General features: G+C 45.8%; 1 protein-coding gene across 12 annotated transcripts in view; it reads left to right on the top strand.

Moving 5' to 3' along the window:
* PATJ (PATJ crumbs cell polarity complex component) overlaps nucleotides 1–22,280 on the top strand; it is a 426,407-nt gene that overhangs the window by 392,151 nt on the left and 11,976 nt on the right. For all 12 annotated transcript variants that reach the window (XM_045369982.2, XM_045369962.2, XM_045369973.3 and 9 more), the window contains one exon: nucleotides 19,336–19,442. In XM_045369982.2, coding sequence (XP_045225917.2) covers nucleotides 19,336–19,442 — 107 coding nt within the window. The remainder of the gene's footprint in view (nucleotides 1–19,335; nucleotides 19,443–22,280) is intronic.

Genomic DNA, 22,280 nt, shown 5'->3' with positions numbered 1-22,280 from the left:
GCAAGAAATTATTATTTTTATTCAAAAATTCTTTAATGCCACCCATACAGGCAGTGAGCATGATTATATGAAAGCATAACAAGGGGAGAAAAATTACTCTCTGCTTCACATGATAAATCAACACGGCTTTTAGCTTCCAGTGTTCTTTTGTAAATCAGTTTGTAAGGAATAAGAAATGATTTCTTTTCTTATGCCCAAAGACTGTTACTGAACTGCCCAAGTGCTGTTTCTTCTTTTCCCCTTAAAGGAAGAGGAAAAATACAATGCTCTTTTTCTTGTAGCATAGATTGCCAACACTGTTAAATTCTCACTGCATAGCAGTCATCAACCAAGGCAGAAAATCAGCTGTGGTCCCCAGCAGTATTGTTCCGAGGCACGAGGAAATATACCAAGATATAAAAGCAAAGTGTGCTGTTAATTACCCCTGCTTATATTTTAGCCCTTCAAATGTCTCTGAGATTGACACCATGCAGTGACTGAGAGGCAGCATAATGGCAGTGAGTTTCATTAATGAGTTCCCCCAGAAATGTATGCTTACCACACTTCTGCAGAGGTAATATAAAATGGTTTATAGGTAGCCAGGCGCGGCGGCCTATACCTGGAATCCTGGCATTTTGGGAGGCTGAGGCAGGTGGATCATATGAGGTCAGGAGTTCAAGAGCAGCCTGGACAACATGGTGAAACCTCGTCTCTATTAAAATACAAAAATTAGCCAAGGGTGGTGATGGGTGCCTGTAATCCCAGCTACTCTGGAGGCTGAGGCAGGAGAATGACTTGAACCCGGGAGAAGGAGGTTGCAGTGAGCCGAGATTACTCCACTGTACTCCAGCCTGGGTAACAGAGTGAGACTGTCTCAAAAATAAAATAGTTTATAGATAAAAAGAATAAAGCCCACCATTTACTACCTTAGAGAGAGGGCCAGCCAGCCACTCATCATTCTAGCCTTAAAATAAGAAATTTGGGCTGGGTGCAGTGGCTCACACCTATAGTCCCAGCACTTTGGGAGGCTGAAGCAGGTGGATCACTTGAGGCCAGCAGTTCAAGACCAGCCTAGGTCATAGCAAGACCCCATCTCTAAAAAAAATTAAAATAAAGAAGTTAGCCTGGCGTGGTGGTGTGTGTCTATAGTCCTAGCTACTCAAGAGACTGAAGTAGGTGGATGGCTTGAGCCTAAGAGTTGGAGGCTACAGTGAGCCATGATTGTGCCACTGCATTCCTGCCTGGGCAGCAGAGTGAGACCCTGGCTCAAAATAAATAAAAAATATATAGGAAGTTCGAATTGAAAAACCATTACATAGCTGGGCACAGTGGCTCACACCTGTAATCCCAACACTTTGGGAGGCCAAGGCAGGAGAATTGCTTGAGCCTGGGATTTTTGAGACCAGCCTGGGCAATGTGGTATGATACCCATCTCTACAAAAAAAAAATATATAGATAGATATTTAATAATAAAAAATAAAAATTAGAAAAAAAGAAAAACCATTATATTTGGGACAAGCAATTTGTGGTGTTTAATATCTGTGGTCTAAGTCCAAAGTGTCAAAACAGACATTTAAAAAGTAAGTGACTGATGTATACATATGTAACAAACCTGCACGTTGTGCACATGTACCCTAAAACTTAAAGTATAATAATAATGATAATAAAATAAAGTAAAATTTTAAAAAGTAAGTGGCTTTCAGTATGTATGAGGAGTATAATGAAAATCCTGTCAGTTTACTATCACACTGGTCTTTAAGTTAAAATTGTAAAGGAAAAGAAAAGAAAATCCTGTCACTAATTTCAAGGGAGTTTATGTGATAGGCCAAATATTATTAAATTATTTGGGTCCCTGATCGTCTATTGAACACAAATCAAAACAGTGTGTGGACTGGGCATAGAATCTGCTTCCCCTCAACTCCTCATTCTCACTTTCAGTGGAAACCTGCATAGTTACCTGCATTCCTTCCTCCACCCTACAAATCTTTGCTTTCTGAAATGGGTGGCTGTGCTTGCTCATCCTTCGCGTTATGCTGACCCCTAGAGGCAGTACGGTGCAGCTCTTCAGTGTGGAGCCCAGGACCTTGAATTACAAAGACCTTACGAGGAGCCTACTTCAAATGTAACTGACCAGAAAAAAAGGCTCTCCCTTAGCAAAATCTTGTATTGATATTTGCACATATTGATATAATTTGTTCAGCTCTGTCTTCCTCACAAATAAATAAGAAGACACAATTAGCCGGGTGTGGTAGCACATGCTTGTAATCCCAGCTACTCAGGAGGCTGAGGCAGGAGAATCGCTTGAACCCGGAAGGCAGAGGTTGCAGTGAGCCAAGATCACCCCATTGCACCCCAGCATGGGCAACAAGAGTCAGACTCCGTCTCAAAAAAAAAAGCACATAGAAACTAGCTGCTCGGAGGCTGAGGCAGGAAGATCACTTGAGCAGAAGAGTTTGAGGCTGCAGTGAGCTATGATCATAGCACCGCACTCAGCACTGCACTCATAGTCACTCTGTCGCCCAGCTCTAAATAAGTAAATAATAACATTATGTAACTATAATGTCATAATAATAAAAACCAATATAACCAAACATTAGTATGAATGAATTATTATTATTTTATTTTTTTGAGACGGAGTCTCGCTCTGTTGTCCAGGCTGGCATACAGTGCAACCTCCATCTCCCGGGTTCAAGCAAGTCTCCTGCCTCAGCCTCCCAAGTAGCTGGGACTACAGGCATGCACCACCATGCCCGGCTAATTTTGTATTTTCAGTAGAGATGGGATTTTACCATGCTGGCCAGGCTGGTCTCAAACTCCTGACCTCAAATGATCTGCCTGCCTTGGCCTCCCAAAGTGCTGGAATTACAGGCATGAGCCACCACGCCTGGCTGCATGAATTATTAGTAGCATGGGGATTTGTGGTGTTTTGGTAGAAGGAAAATGTGAGTTAAATCTTTATCTTCCACAATAAGAAGTAATTAGATATCAAAAATTGTAAAATCAAGAAGTAGAAGTAAAACTGTTATTTAAGAATAACAGCCTGGCCAACATAGAGAAATCTTGTCTCTACTAAAAATACAAAAAAGTAGCCGGTCGTGGTGGTACACCTCTGTAATCCTGGCTACTCAGGAGGCTGAGGCGGGAGAATCGCTTGAACCCCGGGGTAGAGGTTGTAGTGAGCCGAGATCTCGCCACTGCATTCTGGCCTGGGCAACGTGAACATGGAAGCAAATACTAGGAGAAACAGTTGAAAGTAGTTGCTTTTAGGGAGTAAGAATCTGTAATGGGGGTAAAGGAGCAAGGACTCTTTCATTAAATACTATAGAATCATTTTGACTTTTAAAATTATATAAATGGGCCAGGCGCAGTGGCTCACACCCATAATCCCAGCACTTTGGGAGGTCGAGGCTGGCAGAGCGCTTGAGCCCAGAAGTTTGAGACCAGCTTGGGCAACATGGTGAGACCCCATCTCTGCAAAAAAAAAATACAAAAATTAGTCATGCATAGTGGCATGCACTTGTAGTCCCAGCTACTGGCGAGGCTGGGGTGGGAGGACTGCTTGAAACCGGGGGGCAGAGGTTGCAGTGAGCCAAGATCGTGCCTCCAGCCTGGATGACAGAGGGAGACCCTGTCTCAAAATTAAAAAAAAAAAAAATTACATAAATGAATAGATGTGATTTTTTTTTTTAATTGAGATAAAAAGTTGTTGGAAAGTATTAGAACTACAGAGGATTGAGTAGATTTTTCAAACATAGGAAACAAGTAGAACTTAAAAATAATGTAACAGTTAAGTGGAAGAGTTTGGCTAGCTAAATTTTCATCCCTTAGAGTACGGAATCAGTGGACACCAAGATAGTACATTTCAAAATAGGCATATAAGAATATTATTTAGCTTATTCTTTAGAATTAAAAAGAGAAAAGTTCAGTGTGCTTCTAGGGAGGGCAAGTGTTGAATTTTTTTTATCATGTACTGTACTATTTAATTTTTTATTATGTACACACAAATATTTAGAAAAAAAAAAAGAATATGGACAGGTATGGTAGCTCATGCCTGTAATCCCAGCACTTTGGGAGGCCAAGGCAGGTGGATCACTTGAGGTCAGGAGTTTGAGACCAGCCTGGCCAACATGGTGAAATCCCATCTCTACTGAAAATACAAAAATTAGCCGGGCATGGTGGTGGGTGCCTGTGGTCCCAGCTGCTTGGGAGGCTGAGGCAGGAGAATCGCTTGAACCCAGGAGGTGGAGGTTCAGTGGAGCTGAGATTGTGCCACTGCAGTCCAGCCTGGGCTTCAGAGTGCAACTCTGTCTCAAAAAAAAAAAAAAAAAGAAAGAAATGCAAATTCTTGAATCCCACGCCATTCCTGCAAAATCAGAAATGCTGGGGGAGCCCTCCAGGTGTTTCTGGAGCGTGCTAAAGTTTGAGAAGCACCATTCTACTCATTCACCATTCTGCACTATTCTACAGTGGCATGAGCCACTGTGCCCAGCCAGTTTTGCATTTCTTCTAACAAGCTCCTAGGTATGGGTGATGCTGCTAATTCAGATCCCATGCCTTAGACCCAGTGGAGTAGAGCATTATTTAGGGATGAATATAGGTCTCCCCACTTTATTCTCTTCATCTGAAATACCCTTCTCACCCTACTCTCATCTTTTTTTTTTTTTTTTTTTTTTTTTTAGAGAGAGACAAGGTCTCGTTATATTGCCCATGCTGGCCTCTAACTCCTAGGCTCAAGAGATTGTCCCACCTCAGCCTTCCAAAATGCTGGGATTACAGGCATGAGCCATCACAGCCAGCCCTCTCTTCTTTTCTTTTTTTTTTTGAGATGGAGTTTTGCTCTCGTTGCCCAGGCTAGAGTGCAAAGGCGTGATCTTGGCTCACTGCAACTTCCACCTCCCAGGTTCAAGCGATTCTCCTGCCTTAGCCTCCCGAGTAGCTGGGATTACAGGCGTGTGCCACCGTGCCTGGCTAATTTTGTATTCTTAGAAGAGATAGGGTTTCATCATGTTGGTCAGGCTAGTCTTGAACTCCAGACCTTAGGTGATCCGCCCACCTCGGCCTCCCAAAGTACTGGGATTACTGGTGTGATCTACCACGCCCGGCCTCTTTTCTTTATAAATTTTGGAAAATCCTTTGTTTAGAAACTCTCTATCCAAGAATAGGGAGTGCCTGGGTGTTGATGTCCTTCCAGACCATTGTTCTCCAAAGCCGGAGGAATCTGTCTGTGCCTCGGGCGCAGGGCCTCGCCCAGAGCAGATACCTCATCAGTGCTGCTCACATGGAATTGCTGAGTCATTCCAATCAAGCTGAAGGACATGAACTAATAGGGAACAAATCAGCACAGTTACCAATTTAGTCCAGAAAAATTCAAGTAGGGGAGGAAGATGGATGGCTTACCCAGGGTTGGGAATGGAAAAGGTGTGTCATTGAGGGTGCAGAGCAGGCATGTTGTGGCCTGTGTGAGCATCATTAAAGGAATGATCTGTGATTAGGTCTTTACCTTAGTTGCATAATAAAATCACTGATTTTAATACCTGTTCCTAGGCCCCACCCCAGAGATTCAGATATAATTTTTCTGGGATATGGCATGGACATCAGAGGATTTTAAAATTTCTTGGTTGATTCTAACATGCAGCCAGGGGTAAGAAAAGTAGTCTACAAGGTTTGCAAATAAAAAGTCAACTAATGCTTAAGCCAGGTGCGGTGGCTCACGCCTGTAATCCCAGCACTTTGGGAGGCTGAGGTAGGTAGATCGCTTCAGGTCAGGAGTTCAAGACCAGCCTGGCCAAGGTGGTGAAACCCCCTCTCTACTAAAAATACAAAAATAGGCTTATTTTTTCCCAGCTGCTCAGGAGGCTGAGGCAGGAGAATCGCTTGAACTTGGGAGGCAGAGGTTGCAGTGAGCTGAGATCGTGCACTGCGCTCCATCCTGGGCGACAGAGCGAGACTCTGTCTCAAAAAAAAAAAAAAATCCAAATTAATGCCATGAAGACAGTGATAAACTGCAGGAAAAGGACAAAGACCTAAGGTTTGAAAGTTGAAGACCTAGCCCAAGTTAGGTAGGAGAGGTAGGCTGTGGTGTCAGAAAGTTGTGAGTTTGAATCCTTTTACTAAAGTCTAACCTATTCCTCTAAAACAGGGACTGTGGAGCTCCTTTCTTAACAAGGTTGCTCTGAGGATTAAATGAGGTGAGATGTAATGTGTCTAATAAATACAGTATGTTGCAAATGGTAAATACTAAGTGGCATCTTATTACTTTCATTGTAATAACATAGGCTTGAAGTTAGAGGATACTAAAATTCCTTTATAAAATCCTGAAAGTGGAGTGGTTTTCCAGGTGGCATTTGAGGTGTGTGCCACTAGGTGGCGATGTGGCTGGAAGTCAGTTTGCCCTTTTCGAATTTTACTCCAAATGCTTCACGCTTCAGACCTAAGATTTTTTTTTTTTTTTTTTAATACGGAGTTTCGCGCTTGTTAGACTGGAATGCAATGGTGCGATCTCGGCTCACTGCAACCTCTGCCTCCTGGGTTCAAGCGATTCTCCTGCCTCAGCCTCCTGAGTAGCTGGGTGTGGTGCATGCCGCCACACCCGGCTAATTTTGTGTTTTTAGGAGAGGTGGGGTTTCTCCATGTTGGTCAGGCTGGTCTTGAACTCCTGACCTCAAGTGATCCACCCACCTCAGCCTCCCAAAGGCTGGGATTACAGGTGTGAGCCACCACCCCCGGCCCGATCTTTAGGTTTTTAACAGACACATAAAAATCAATATATTCTGGTGTCACTAAAATCAGGGTCACTAGATTCTAGACAAAAACTTTAAGCAGCTGTGCTTTCTATTTCAGTAAGTTATACCAAAGGCCAGGCATGGGATTTTCTTGTGTGTGTGTGTTTTCTGTAATGTGTCCCCATCTTAAGATGCCAACTTTCTCAGGGATCACCTTAACTTTACAGCTTTCTTGTTTGTTTTCAACATGTGTGCACCCATAGGTTGAGGGTCCATCTGCGTACTGTAAGTGCTAAGGATTTTTATGTTTTGCTTGTGTGTGTGTGTGTGTGGTGTGTGTTTTGTTTTTTTTTTTTTTTGAGACAGGGTCTCACTTTGTCCCCCAGGCTGGAGTGCAGTGGCGCAATCATGGCTCATAGCAGCCTTGATCTGCCAGGCCTCCCACCTCGGCTTCCCAAAGTGCTAGGATTACAGGCATGAGCCACCACACCCAGCCAGTGCTAAATTTCACATTTGGTACTGAAAGATTTGGGTCCTAAATAAGTCTAAGGGCTAATTTTTTTTTTTCTGGAACCTTTAGGAAAGTTCTAAGCAAGGAGCTCAAGCTTTTATGCATTGTAATATGTTCCTTATCTGGAAATTATTGTGACTTCTCAATTCTCCAAAACATAATACCTAAACCTGTTTTTAAAGAAAGGTACTCAACCTAGGTCCATGCAGTAAAGACTTCTACTTTATTATTCATTTAGAAAGCTTAATAAATATACAATATTTCACTGTAGAACATACAGTTGTAATGAAGTTTAATGTTCCTTTTACCCTAAGTTATTAAATGCAACATGGAGGCAAAGCACAAGAGAGTACATGAGAATAAATATCTTCTTAAAGGAAAACAGTGGGGAAGGTGGCACAAATTAAGGAAATTCACATCAAAGGGAGAACTCTGTTGAAGAAACAGTGAGGCAGAAACCATTGGCAGAAGGAAATATGGAATGAGTTGTGAGTGCCGTTGGAGGGGGGAACACAGAGGGAGTGGGGACACCAGCCTGAGGGGGAAATGCCTCCGGAGGGGGGAACACAGAGTGATGGGGGACAGCAACCTGAGGGGGGAATGCCTCCAGCGGGGGGAACACAGAGTGAGGGGGGACAGCAACCTGAGGGGGAAATGCCTCCGGAGGGGGGAACACAGAGTGAGGGGGGACAGAGGCCTGAGGGGGAAATGCCTCCGGAGGGGGGAACACAGAGTGAGGGGGGACAGCGGACTGAGGGGGAAATGCCTCCGGAGGGGGGAACACAGAGTGAGGGGGGACAGCAGCCTGAGGGGGAGATGCCTCCGGAGGGGGGAACACAGAGTGAGGGGGGACAGCAGCCTGAGGGGGAAATGCCTCTGGAGGAGGGAACATAGAATGAGTGAGGATAGCAGTTTGAGAGGGGAACACAGATTGAGAGGGAAGCAGGCTTGTCGGTTCTTCCACAAATGCAGATGTCTCTGACTGTTCCTCAGGCACAGAGGACAAGGCTGCGGCCTCCCCATCCTCTGGCGGGAGGATTTCTTCCTGCTGCTTCTTCAGGCCAGTGGCCTCCCTCGCCTCAGGTGGGGGGATCTTCTCCTTCTCTTCCTCCCGGTCCATAGTCTCCTCCTCCCGGTCCATAGTCTCCTCCTCAGGTGGGGGAATTTTCTCCACCTCTTCCTTCAGGTCCACAGTCTCCTCTTCCTCGGATGAGATTTTCTCTACCTCTTTCTTCAGGCCTGTGGCCTCCCCCTCTTTGGGTTGGGAGAGTTCCTTCTCTTCCTTCAGATCAGGGGTCTCCTCCACCTCAGGTCGGCAATTACTAAATATTTGATAATAAGAGTTGGGGAGGATGAGGGGAAACCAAGTAGTTCATTAAATGCCTAGTGAGACTTTAAGTGAACACAACCATTTGGCAACTTAGGAAGTTCTCACTTTAATGGTAATGCATACCCATCACCAGCAACTCCAGATCTAGTTACCTGCCTTAAACAACCACTCAAGATGTCTACAGCAGCACTGTGCCTAACAAGAAGGAGCATAAGTTTTCTGTTTATTTATTTGTTTGTTTGTTTGTTTGAGACAGAGTCTCACTCTGTCACCCAGGCTGGAGTGCAGTGGCGCAATCTCAGTTCACTGCAACCTCCACCTCCTGGGTTCAAGCGATTCTCCTGCCTCAGCCTCCCTGGTAGCTGGGATTACAGGCACCCACCACCACGCCCGGCTAATTTTTGTATTTTTAGTAGAGACGGGGTTTCTCCATGTTGGCCAGGCTCATCACAAACTCCTGACCTCGGGTGATCCACCACCTCAGCCTCCCAAAGTGCTGGGATTACAGATGTGAGCCACTGCACCCAGCCAAGAAGCAGCATAAGTTTAAAGGACCTGCAGGCATAAATTTAACCCACCTCCCCCGTGTTGGGGGGCCAGGGCACCAGCCACATTTCCAGGCCTCTGGGTCCAGCGGGACATGAGAGAAAAGTTTACTGATCTGAGTAATGCAAAATACAGCACCACAGCTGCAGATCTTAGGACCGGCGCTGGCCCCACCCAGGTGAAAGGACTCCGCATACTACAGCTCTGAAGCACATTCAGGCTACAGAGACCTTAATGCCTATTGTCCAGTTAAGGACCTCACAGTCCCTGTGCCTTCCCCAGAAGGAATCCCTTTCCTTCCTGTCTCCTCTCTCCACTCTGACCTGCATATGTTCACATCTGCCTCCCATACTAGATGATACTGGCTGCAAGCTCACTGGAGGGCAGGCAACTTGTACTCCCCCTGGGTTTCCTCTGCCCCCATCTCTATTCTCGGAACCTTTCGCAGAAGTTTACACCCAGGAGTGTAAGATTTACTTTTTAAAAAGAGCAAACTGGCCAGGCGCTGTGGCTCACACCCGTAATCCCAGTACTTTGGGGAGGCCGAGGCACGGATCACCTGAGGTCAGGAGTTCAAGACCAGCCTGGCCAAGATGGTGAAACCCCCGTCTCTACTAAAAATACGAAAATTAGCCGGGCATGGTGGCGGGCGCCTGTAGTCCCAGCTACTTCGGTGACTGAGGCAGAGAATTGCTTGAATCCGGGAGGCAGAGGCTGCAGTGAGCCGAGATCACACCACTGCACTGCAGCCTGGACAACACAGTGAGACTCCATCTCAAAAAAAAAAGAGCAAACTTCACATTAGCCTCTTTGCCTTCCCCAAAGCACACAAACATCTCCCAGCCTTACCTCCGTGTTGTTCAGTCAGTCCCTGATGTTGATGGTGGAAGAGCTCTCCAGTGGCGGGGCTGAGCCAGCTCACAGACCATATCTCAAAGTTGAACTTATATGAACTCAAAGCTGAACACACCCTTTGGAGATCAGATTATCCCCTTTCACAAGTCAAAGCACCAGGAAGGTTTAACTCTGCTGCCTATCAAGTTACTTGTCAATCATCTCTTAAGACAGAAGGGCTTGATGGGGATTTCTTAGAGCTGTAAAGTCTAAAGTCATTCTTTTTTTTTTTTTTTTTTTTTTGAGACAGGGTTTCACTCTGTTGCCCAGGCTGGAATCCAGTGGCACAATCATGGCTCGTGTAGCCTCAACCTCCCGGGCTCGGGTGATCATCCCATCTCAGCCTCCCGGGTAGCTGGGGCTACAGTCATGCACCACCATGCCCAGCTAATTTTTGTATGTTTTGTAGAGTCACCGTCCCACCATGTTGCTCAGGGTGGTCTCGAACTCCTGGGCTCATGTGATCTGCCTGCCTGGGCCTCCCAAAGTGTTAGGATTACAGGCGTGAGCCACCTTGCTCAGCCTAAAGTCATTCTTAAGGTGACATATGTGTGCTCTCCTTGTCTTCCTGCAAAAGACCAAGCTGTCAGTGAAATTCCTTCACATTTCTCATTCAGCCCCTTGGATTCCACTTCTACAAAATAGGCAGAAGCCTGGACGACCCCAAGTGTCCTGGGTGGGTCTCTAAGATTCAGTATTATCAGTTTTTTTCATTTCAGGGTGAAGGAGTGAGCAAAAGGACTTCAGGTTTTAGAAGGATGTGAGTTTTTCCATAAGACGATGCTATAGAAGTGTTTTTCTACTTTGCAGCTAGACTTTTTAAAAATTGATTTTTGGCCAAGCACGGTGGCTCACGCCAGTAATCCCAGCACTTTGGGAGGCTGAGGCAGGCGGATTACTTGAGGTCAGGAGTTTGAGACCAGCCTGGCCAACATGGTGAAACCCGGTCTCTACTAAAAATGCAAAAATTAGCTGGGCGTGGTGGCACGTGACTGTAATCCCAGCTACTGGGGAGGCTGAGGCACGACAATCGCTTGAACCTGGGAGGCAGAGGTTGCAGTAAGGTGCATGAGGTCATGTCACTGCACTCCAGCCTAGGCAATAGAGCGAGACACCATCTCAAAAACAAAAAAAAATTGATTTTCACCCAAATAAAACTATGACTTTGGTTTTACCATTTGTATGGCAGATTTCATGGACTCTTGAAAGGATCATCTCTTTCTAAAAGGCAATGAGCTGGCCTCAGTGGCTCACGCCTGTATTCCCAGCTACAAAGAAGGCTGAAGTGGGAGGATCACTTGAACCTAGGAGTTAAAGGCTGCAGTGAGCTATGATTGCACCACTGCACTCCACCCTGGGTGACAGAGCAAGACCCCATCTCTAAAAATAAAAAAAAAGCTAGAGAGCTCTCTTCCTAGAAAGCTAGGAAGGTTTCTAGGAAGTGGGGGTGAGGTAGTGGGTGTGTTATGCCTCCCACACCTCAGGCTGTCTCCTTGCAGTACCTTGGATAGTGAAGTACCCCCTGGTGCCAAGCGCATGCCATCATGATTGTCTGCTCTATTTGCATCTTCTTGTCCCACTGTCCCTCTGCCCCTCCCCTTCCCATGCTCCAAAAATGGCCTATAAACTCTGTTGCCTCACACAAGGTGATGTGCCTCACACCACAGACAATTCTAGATTTGGATTTAAATCCTGGCTTTACCCCTTATCACCTGTGTGACTTAGCCTCCCTTCTTCAGGTTCCTCATCTGTAATATGGGACTAATAGCAGCACCTACCTCTCTAGGGACTCAGAAGGATGCTTAAAGACATACATAATGCAGCAGCACCACGGCTGAATGTAAAATGAGCATAGCCAGGCCTGGTGGCTCACGCCTGTAATCCCAGCACTTTGGGAGGCTGAGATGGCCAGATCACTTGAGGCCAGGAGTTCAAGACCAGCCTGGGCAACATGGTAAACCCCATCTGTACTAAAAATACAAAAATTGGCCAGGCGTGGTGGCATGCACCTGTAATCCCAGCTACTCCAGAGGCTGAGGCACAAGAATTGCTTGAACCTGGGAGGTGGAGGTTACAGTGAGGTGAGATTGTGCCACTGCACTCCAGCCTGGGCAACAGAGTGAGACTCTGTCTCAAAAATAAACAAATACGATGACTCATGCCTGTAATCCCAGCACTTTGGGAGGCTAAGGGAGGTGGATCGCCTGAGGTCAGGAGTTTGAGACCAGGCTAGCCAACATGGTGAAGCCTACTAAAACTACAAGCCTACTAAAAATACAAAAAAGTAGTGTCTCTACTAAAAATACAAAAAAATTAGCTGGGCGTGGTGACACACACCTGTAATACCAGCTACTTGGGAGGCTGAGGCAAGAGAATTGCTTGAACCCTGGAGGCAGAGGTTTCAGTGAGCCGAGATCGTGCCATTGCACTGCAGTCTGGGCAACAGAGCAAGACTCTGTCTCAAAAATAATTAATTAAATAAACAAATTAAAATAAAATGAGCATAAAGTAAGTACTCATTTTATATTCAGCCATGGTGATGCTGCGTTATGTTGAACAAATGAGCAAGTAAAGGAAGGAGCAGACTGCTGTCACATCTTGGCATTTGACGATACCTTAGAAAAAACACTATTTTAGTGACTTTCTTCCTCAGCCACATATGGAGTCTGTTTCATGGTCAGCTGTCAACAGTACACGTGTAACTTCCCACAAAGCATAGGCCTCCCCTCCACTGCATCCTGAATTGGTTAATTTCAAGCCTCTATCTGAATGCTTGCTTCACTGAGGTGCTCATGTCCTAGCAAACTGTGCCATTCCATTCCATAACTGCCTTAATTGTTACTTTTTTTTTTCTCCTTTAAGAACCCAATACCTATCTCCTTGTAACCTCCATCAGTCTCACCCTGCTCTGTGGAAATTCAGAAAATTGAATCCCATAATCCCTATTCCTTATGACAGTTTTAGGTTCATTCATTCACTCCACAATTATTAAGCAATTGTTATGTGCTAGACACATTAGCATTGTGCCGAGGAGAAGCAGTCGTGATCCTCATGGATCCTGTGATTGGGTGGGAAAGACAGTCAACATGCACATAGATACTAATCACCATAATTTGTGAGAAATACTTGGAGAGTGCTATGGAGAGGAAAACAGGAGAAATTAAACACGGATGGTCAAAGCAGGCTTGTAGAAGGGAAGTGACATTTAAGCTGATGCCAGGCACGCTGGTTTGGGGGATGGGGGGAATTCCCTGCCCGCAGAGGGAACTGTGGAATGTGGGGTGGAGTGGAGAGAGACGTGGGATTAGAGGAGTAGGCTATGGAGGGAACTTTATATGCATAATTAGAGAGTCTGAATTTTATTCCAAGTCCACAGGGAAACCACTACAAGGTTTTAAGCAGGGGAGTGCCGATACCCATTTTATATTTGAAAAGGTAATTGGCGGCCGGGCGCGGTGGCTCACGCCTGTAATCCCAGCACTTTGGGAGGCCGAGGCGGGCGGATCACAAGGTCAGGAGATCGAGACCACGGTGAAACCCCGTCTCTACTAAAAATACAAAAAATTAGCCGGGCGCGGTTGTGGGCGCCTGTAGTCCCAGCTACTCGGGAGGCTGAGGCAGGAGAATGGCGTGAACCCGGGAGGCGGAGCTTGCAGTGAGCCGAGATCGCGCCACTGCACTCCAGCCTGGGAGACAGAGCGAGACTCCGTCTCAAAAAAAAAAAAAAAAAAGAAAAGGTAATTGGCTACCGTGTGGGCGTGAGGTGAGACAAAGGTGAATGGGGATTCCAGTAACAGGCACTTGATGATGGACTGAATTAGGATGGTCACCTGTAGATGGAAAGTAAACAGTTTTGAGAAGGATTTTGGAGGTAGAATCCAGGGGACTTGATGGATTACATACGGCAAGCAGGAGTGGAGAGCTCAGATATTCAGAGAGCAATCAGCTATGTGGCTGGCATCCTAGCATCCTTTCCAGTTAGATAGGCACCAGCCAGCACACTAGTATTTTCACTACTTCACCTAGTAGATTTCTAACTGGGCAGCTGGAGGTGCCATTTACTAAAATGAGGAAAACTAGAAGAAAAGTGAAATGAAGGAAATGAATTATTGGATCAAAAGTTTGGGTATTGTGTTAATTTTGATGCGTCTCTGAGATATTAAAATGCAGATGTCAAGTTGGCAATTGGATATCACAGACTAAGCTGGGATTTTTTTATTTATTTATTTATTTTTTGAGACAGAGTCTTGCTCTGTCATCCAGGCTGAAGTGCCATGGCGTGATCTCAGCTCACTGCAACCTATGCCTCCTGGGTTCAAGCAGCTCTCCTGCCTCAGCCTCCCAAGTAGCTGGGATTACAGGCACCCGCCACCACACCCAGCTGATTTTTTTTATTTTTAGTAGAGACCAGGTTTCACCACGTTGGCCAGGCTGGTCTTGAACTCTTTACCTCAGGTGATCCAGCCCTCTCTGCCTCCCAAAGTGCTGGGATTACAGGCGTGAGCCACCACGCCTGGCCTAAGCTGGGATTGTGAGCACGTTGTTGGAATGTAAAGCTATGGGAATGTACATGCTGTCACTTGAGCCTGAGTGTGCAAGGGGACAATGGGCCCAGGACTGCATCATAAGAGATGAATGGAAGAAGAGCAAAGAGATGGAGAAACAGGCCCCCACAGAAGGAAAGCCAGAAGAATGTGGGTCATGGAAGTTTGGGTAGGAGATGGGGATGGAAACTGGAGAGGGGTAGGTTTATAAAGATGGTAGACTCCAAAAGTAGGGAGGATAAAAGAGTTCATGGACAAGTTAACCCTTCCAGTACACTTGCTGTGGAAGAGAACAGAACTTGGGGGCAGGGAGAAATCTGTCGTTTCCTCCTTTAATCTTTCATCCTAAATATTTCCCAATTCATTCCGTCATTCTTCTTACACTGGTATTTCCAGAAGATTCTGTAACTTGGACGTAGCACTGTTTTCCCCAGAATAGGATGCTTCACCCAAAATGTGTTCTGGGGCAGGCCTGTTGCCTTTCTTTTTCTGCTCTACTTAAGAGATGAAGCTTAATTTAGCAGTTTAGGCAGCCGTGCCCTCTGTTGGCCTTTTCTGAAACTGCAATCAAGTCAAGCTTTGCAGTGCTGGCAGGCCAAGTTCCCTCTGTATTTGTGCAGTGAGAATTATAACCTAGAAGCAGGGGTAACAAGGAGCTCTTGAGAAAGTATCTCTGGTAACTAGTTGAGGTGGAAGACAACTCCAGGATAAGGCGGCAAAGCAGACTTTTATGATTCCCATTTAATAGATGAGGAAGCTGAAACTCAGATCCGGCATTGATAAGTGGCTGACACTGAACTCCGGAACTCCATCCTGAGTCCTGTTGTGGACTCCCAGAGCTATACTGTATTTCTTCTAAATGCTTTAGAATGTTATTTGCAAAAAAAAAAAGAAAGTGATTTGGAGAATGCAAATATAAAGTGAGTGTTTAAATGCCATTATTCTACTATACGTTTGTTTTTGTGTGCGTTTGTGGGTTTCTTTGGTTATTTTTATTATTTTCTTTTTTGAGACAGAGTTTTACTCTGGAATGTGGTGATATGATCTCTGCTCATTGCAACCTCTGCCTTCCGAGTAGCTGGGACTCCAGGCGTGTGCCACCACACCGGCTAATGTTTTTTGTATTTTTAGTAGAGACAGAGTTTTGTCATGTTACCCAGGCTGGTCTTGAACTCCTGAGCTCGAGTGATCCGCCCACCTCGGCTTCCAAAAGTGCTGGGATTACAGGTGCAAGCCACAGTACACAGCCTATTCTACTATACCTTTGTTCAGGACTATCTAAGAGGCAAATCTCAGGGAGTCAGAGATATTCATCCATTCTTTCATTCACCAGTTATTTACTGAGCACCTGCTCTGTGCTAGGCACTCTTCTATGTGATGGGGAATACAGGAGTGAACAAAGCAGACAAACTTCCTGCCCTCACATTCTAATATGAAGCGATAGACAATAAATAAGATAAACAAGGTAAGATGTATGCAGTTCATTAGATAGTGATGGTGGTAAGAAGGAAACAGGCCAGGTGGGGTGGCTCACGCCTGTAATCCTCCCTACTTTTGGAGCCAAGGTGGGAGGATTACTTGAGCCCAGGAGTTTAAGACCAGCCTGAGCAACACAGTGAGACACTGTTGCTACAAAAACCAAAAAGTTAGCTGGGCATGGTGGTGCATGCCGGTAGTCCAGCTACTTGGAGGATGAGGTGGGAGGATCTCTTGAGCCCAGGAGGTCGAGGCTGCAGTGAGCTGAGATCATACCACTGGACTCCAGCCTGGGCGACAGCGAGTCCCTGTCTCAAAAAATAAAAGGCCAGGCGTGGTGGCTCATGCCTGTAATCTCAGCACTTTGTGAGGCCAAGACGGACAGATCACTTGAGGTCAGGAGTTCAAGACCAGCCTAGCCAACATGGTGAAACCCCGTCTCTACTAAAAATACAAAAAAATTAGCCAGGCATGGTGGCCTGTGCCTATAATCCCAGCTACTTGGGAGGCTGAGGCATGAGAATTGCTTGAACTCGGGAGGCAGAGGCTACAGTGAGCCAAGATCGTGCCACTGCACTCCAGCCTGGGTGACAGAGTGAGACTCTGTCTCAAAAATAAAAAAAATAAATAAATAAATGAAATAAATAAATATTTAGAAGGAACCAGGAAGCAGGGAAGGGGAACATGAAACATGGAGCTGGGATGTTGGCGTGGAAAGGTTAGTTACAGTGACCAGGGAAGGTGGCTTAAAGGCCTAAGAGTAGGGAAGAAGCCAGCCACACAGATGCCAAATACAGAACGTGCCAGGCAGAAGGCACAGCGGTTCAAGTGCTGAGGTGGGGATGTGTCTGGCACGTGAGAGAAACAGCGAGGAGGCCGGCACAAAGGGCAGAGAGAATACCGAGGAGAATGTTAGGGGAGAGGCAGAGATGTCACAGGGCACATCACTGCAGATGACCCTAGAGGTCATAAGAGGGACTTCAGTGGTGGTCCAAGAGAGTCGGCTTTCTTTGGACAGTTTTAAGCAAAATATTGGAATAATCTGCTCCATTGTAACAGAAACATCCTAGCCGCTATGGATGGAGGGGCTGAAGCGAGGAGACCAGTGAGAAGGCTAGAAATGGTTTCATAGAAAAACCAAGAGAATTTTGCCGGCCATGGTGGCTCACGCCTGTAATCCCTGCACTTTGGGAGGCTGAGGCGGGCGGATCACCTCAGGTCAGAAGTTCGAGACCAGTCTGACCAACATGAAGAAACCCTGTCTCTACTAAAATACAAAACAATTAACTGTGCGTGGTGGTGCATGCCTGTAATCCCAGCTACCGGGAGGCTGAGGCAAGAGAATCGCTTGAACCCAGGAGGCAGAGGTTGTGGTGAGCCAAGATTGCGCCATTGCACTCCAGCCTGGGCAATAAGAGTGAAACTCCGTCTCAAAAAAATAAAAATAATAAAAAAATTTTAAAGAAAGAAAAACCAATAGAATTTCATGAGGATGGAATGTGGGTTGTGAGAGACAGAGATGAGCCAAGGATGACACCATCCTTGAAACTGGAAACATCAAGTTGCAGTTGCCCAAGATGAAGAAGAAAGGCTCCAGGAGCAAAGGTTGCAGGGAGCAAAGGCTCCATTTTAGACATGTTAGCTTTGAGATTCCTGGAGATGTCCCATAGATATCTATGGACCCAGTGACAACTAGATCCATATATCCAGTCACCAACTGGATATATGGATCTGGTGTTAGGTAAGCATTGGAGCTAGAGATACAGATTCAGGGATTATCATCACTTAAATGGTATTTACATTCATGAGATGGATGGAATGGGATATGGGATGGGATGGAATGGGAGACAATGGGATGGGATAATATGTTTAATGGAAAAGATAAGAAGCTCAAGGACTAAGCCCTGTGGCCCTCAGTTAGAGGTTTGAATGATAGAAGGAATGGCCAGAAGCGGTGGAAAATAAACTAATGAATTGTGGTGTCATGGAAGCCAAACGAAGAAATGAAGAAAATAGTTTAAGGCTGGGCACAGGGGCACATACTTATAATACCAACACTTTGGGATACCAAGGTGGGCAGATCACTTGAGCTCAGATGTGGGAGACCAGCCTGAGCAACATGGCAAAAACTCCATCTCTACAAATACAAAAAAATTAGCCAGGGCCGGGCGTGGTGGCTCACGCCTATAATCCCAGCACTTTGGGAGGCCAAGGTGGGCGGATCACCTGAGGTCAGGAGTTTGAGACCAGCCTGGCCAACATGGTGAAACCCCGTCTCTACTAAAAATATAAAAATTAGGCCAGGCACGGTGGCTCACACCTGTAATCCCAGCACTTTGGGAGGCCAAGGCAGGTGGATCATGAGGTCAAGAGATGGAGACGATCCTGGCCAACATGGTGAAACCCCATCGCTACTAAAAATACAGAAATTAGCCAGGCGTGGTGGCGTGTGCCTGTAGTCCCAGCTACTCGGGAGGTTGAGGCGGAGAATAGCTTGAATCCAGGAGGCGGAGGTTATAGTGAGCCAAGATCGTGCCACTGCACTCCAGCCTGGTGACAGAGCGAGACTCCGTCTCAAAAAAAAAAAAATTAGTCAGGCATGGTGGCGGGTGTCTGTAATCCCAGTTAGGAGGCTCAGTCAGGAGAATCACTTGAACCTGGGAGGCAGAGTTTGCAGTGAGCCAAGATCGCACCACTGCACTCCAGCCCGGGTGACAAGAGTGAAACTCTATCTCAAAAAAAAAAAAAATTAGCCGGGCCTGGTGGTGCATGCCTGTGGTCCCAGCTACGTGGGAGGCTGAGGTGGGACGATCACTTGAGCCTGGGAAGTCAAGGCTACAGTGAGTTGAAATCATATCACTGCACTCCAGCCTGAGCAACAGAGTGAGACCCTGTCTTAAAAAAAAAAAAAGTCTGCTTTGGGAGGCCGAGGCGGGCGGATCACAAGGTCAGGAGATCGAGACCACGGTGAAACCCCGTCTCTACTAAAAATACAAAAAATTAGCCGGGCGCAGTGGCGGGCGCCTGTAGTCCCAGCTACTCAGGAGGCTGAGGCAGGAGAATGGCGTAAACCCAGGAGGCGGAGCTTGCAGTGAGCCGAGATCCGGCCACTGCACTCCAGCCTGGGCGACAGAGCGAGACTCCGTCTCAAAAAACAAAACAAAAAAAAAAACAGAAAAAAAAAAAGTCTGAAAGAGAGAATAGTCCATTGTGTCAAATGGTCCAGATAAGTTGGATAAGATCAGGATTGAGAACTGACCCTTGGATATAGCATGGTTTCTCTAATTCTCCCCTTCCTTATAATAAAATACCTTGTTTTCACTTTTTCCCCAGGTTGTAGCAGATACCAACATAAGTGCCATAGCAGCTCAGCTTGAAAACATGTCTACAGGCTACCACCTTGGTTCACCCACTGCTGAACACCATCGAGAAGACACAGAGTGAGTATTTCAGATGCAGAGGGCCTATTATGCATGTGGGCAAAGCTCAGAAGAACTTTTCCAGATACTCAAGTGCACTCTAAAGGAGAGGAGGCCAAAGCACCCATGACTTTTTCTAAATTCTAGGGAATCCTTATTTCTCACAAAGCTTAATTCCACCATATGAGTTCTTGAAAGACCACTGTTGCAGGGCCTGTGCACATGCTGCACCTGGTCACTTTGACACAGTGCCTATGCCTGCTTCCCTAAGAAACCACGGATGTATAGCCCAAGTGCACCCTGCTTTATTGTGCAAGGAGCCATGTTTCCTGAACTTCTAGGCTAAAATCTTGTTCTGAGATGAAATCTTGTTGTTATACTTGCTGACATGTTTCATTAAAACCAGTCATTGCAGTTAAAGTCATTCATTAAAGCAGGGTTTCTCAAACTAGAATGTGCATAAGAGTAATCTAAGGGCCGGGCACAGTGGCTCATGCCTGTAATGCCTGCATTTTGGGAAGCCGAGGCAGGTGGATCACCTGAGGTCAAGAGTTCGAGACCAGTCTGGCCAACATGTGAAACCCTGTCTCTATTAAAAATATAAAAAATTAGCCAGGCGTAGTAGCAGGTGCCTGTAATCCCAGCTACTCAGGAGGCTGAGGCAGGAGAATTGCTTGAACCCAGGAGGCAGAGGCTGCAGTGAGCCAAGATTGCACCACTGAACTCCAGCCTGGGCAATAAGAGGAAAACTCCATCTCAAAAAAAAAAAAAAAAGAGTAATCTAGGTAGCATGTTTAAAGATGCTAATTCCCAGGCCACATCCCAAAATTCTGACTAGGTGGTCTATGGTGGATTCCAGAAACCTGATGTTAACAAGTTTCCCAGAGTGATTCTGCTACAGGTGGGCAAAGGATCTACACTTTGAGAAATGCTGCCTAAAGCTATTCCTCGCAGGTACCAGCAGTGCCTGGTCACTAGTAGGTGCTTAATAAATGTTTGTTGACAGATCTGGATGGTTCATTTGAAGGATCTCATGGTCATAGCCCATCCAACTTTTTCCTCGTAGTTCCCCACCTAAATGACATCTTTGAGTTTATTTTTCTTGAGGAAAGAATATTAAATTAAGCTCATTCTACCTTTTTCTCATTATAAAAGTAATACATGCCTGCCATAAAAATACAACAAAACATAGAAATATAACATTTTTCAAATTATGGTGGCCTTTTCCTTAAAAAAAAAAAAAAAAAAAAAAAAAAAGGACCTTTATAGGAAGTACAGTGTACCTTTAGCATCCTTTGATGTGTCTGTGGAAACACAGAGATCCCCTTGTAATCTTAATTCCTTTGCTATAATTCCATGGCCTCTGGCAGGCTGGGAACAACAAGCTTAAAGGAATTTTAAAATCACTCAGAACAAACATTGGGATTTTTTTTTTTTTTTTTTTAACTAGTCTTCTATATGAAAGTAAATTTAAACTAATTGGTTGAAAATGTTATGATAGGCCGGGCGCGGTGGCTCAAGCCTGTAATCCCAGCACTTTTGGGAGGCCGAGACGGGCGGATCACGAGGTCAGGAGATCGAGACCATCCTGGCTAACCCGGTGAAACCCCGTCTCTACTAAAAAATACAAAAAACTAGCCCGGCGAGGTGGCGGGCGCCTGTAGTCCCAGCTACTCGGGAGGCTGAGGCAGGAGAATGGCGTGAACCCGGGAGGCGGAGCTTGCAGTGAGCTGAGATCTGGCCACTGCACTCCAGCCTGGGCGACAGAGCGAAACTCCGTCTCAAAAAAAAAAAAAAAAAAGAAAATGTTATGATATTGTGAGATCAATGGAGGCAAATTCCATCTGATGTTGCCAGTTGAGGAGTAGAGCCACACTCCTCCCTCTTCCCCTGAAAACACATCCCTGAGTATAAATAGGCACAATTATAAAGCTCTTTAATGATTTGGGGCCACAGGAGGTAGCTCTAAAACAATGGCTTTGGGCATCTAGGTTCCCATTCCAGTATCTTTGGAAATGGGGGCTGTGTTTGAAAGAAGAAACATGAATCGAATTTGTATCCGGCCAGTGAGCTGTTACTGAGAGTGCCTGTAAGGCCACGAAGTGGGGAAAAGTAGAGCCTTATTCATAACGTCGTAATCATTCAGCTATAGGGGACAATTCATCAGTATCTCAACAGATATTTATTGAGCACCATTCTAAGGCCAGACACTTAGATACAAGTGCTAGGTCCTGAGGATGCAAACTTAGAAATGTAAGTAAAGATACTGCCCCAGTCCCCAAAGAGCTGCCAGAGAAGTGGAAGAACAGACCCATAAATCCATGGTTATAAAAGATAACTATAGGAGAGCTAAATTCATTGAGAGAGGGTCCTGTGAAACCATGGATATAGGGCATAACTCAATGAAGGAGTGTAGTTGGAGAAGCTAATGCTTAAGCATAAGAGAACTGGAGCCTGCCTGGAGCCAGGCATAGTGGTGCATGCTTGTAGTCCCAGCTACTCAAGAGGCTGAGGCGGGAGGATCACTTGAACCCAGGAGTCTGAGGCTGCAATGGGCTGCGATTGTTCCACTGTACTCCAGCCTAGGAGACAGAACAAGACCCTGTCTCAAAAAAAAGAAAAATATTTGGAATAAGCAGGTGGCATTCAAAATAGTTAAGTGTGGTGGCTCACTCCTGTAATCCCAGCACTTTGAGAGGCCAAGGCGTGGGCAACATAGTCAGACTCTGTGTTTATAAAAATATGTAAAGACAAACAGAACAGTTAAAAACAGTTAACAAGGCCGGGCGCGGTGGCTCAAGCCTGTAATCCCAGCACTTTGGGAGGCCGAGATGGGCGGATCACAAGGTCAGGAGATCG

The sequence above is a fragment of the Macaca fascicularis genome, chromosome 1 (assembly GCF_037993035.2).
Source record: "Macaca fascicularis isolate 582-1 chromosome 1, T2T-MFA8v1.1".
NCBI classification, from domain to species: Eukaryota; Metazoa; Chordata; class Mammalia; order Primates; family Cercopithecidae; genus Macaca; species Macaca fascicularis.
The sequence above is the reverse complement of the archived record's forward strand: the minus strand, read 5'-3'. Positions and strand labels throughout refer to the sequence as shown.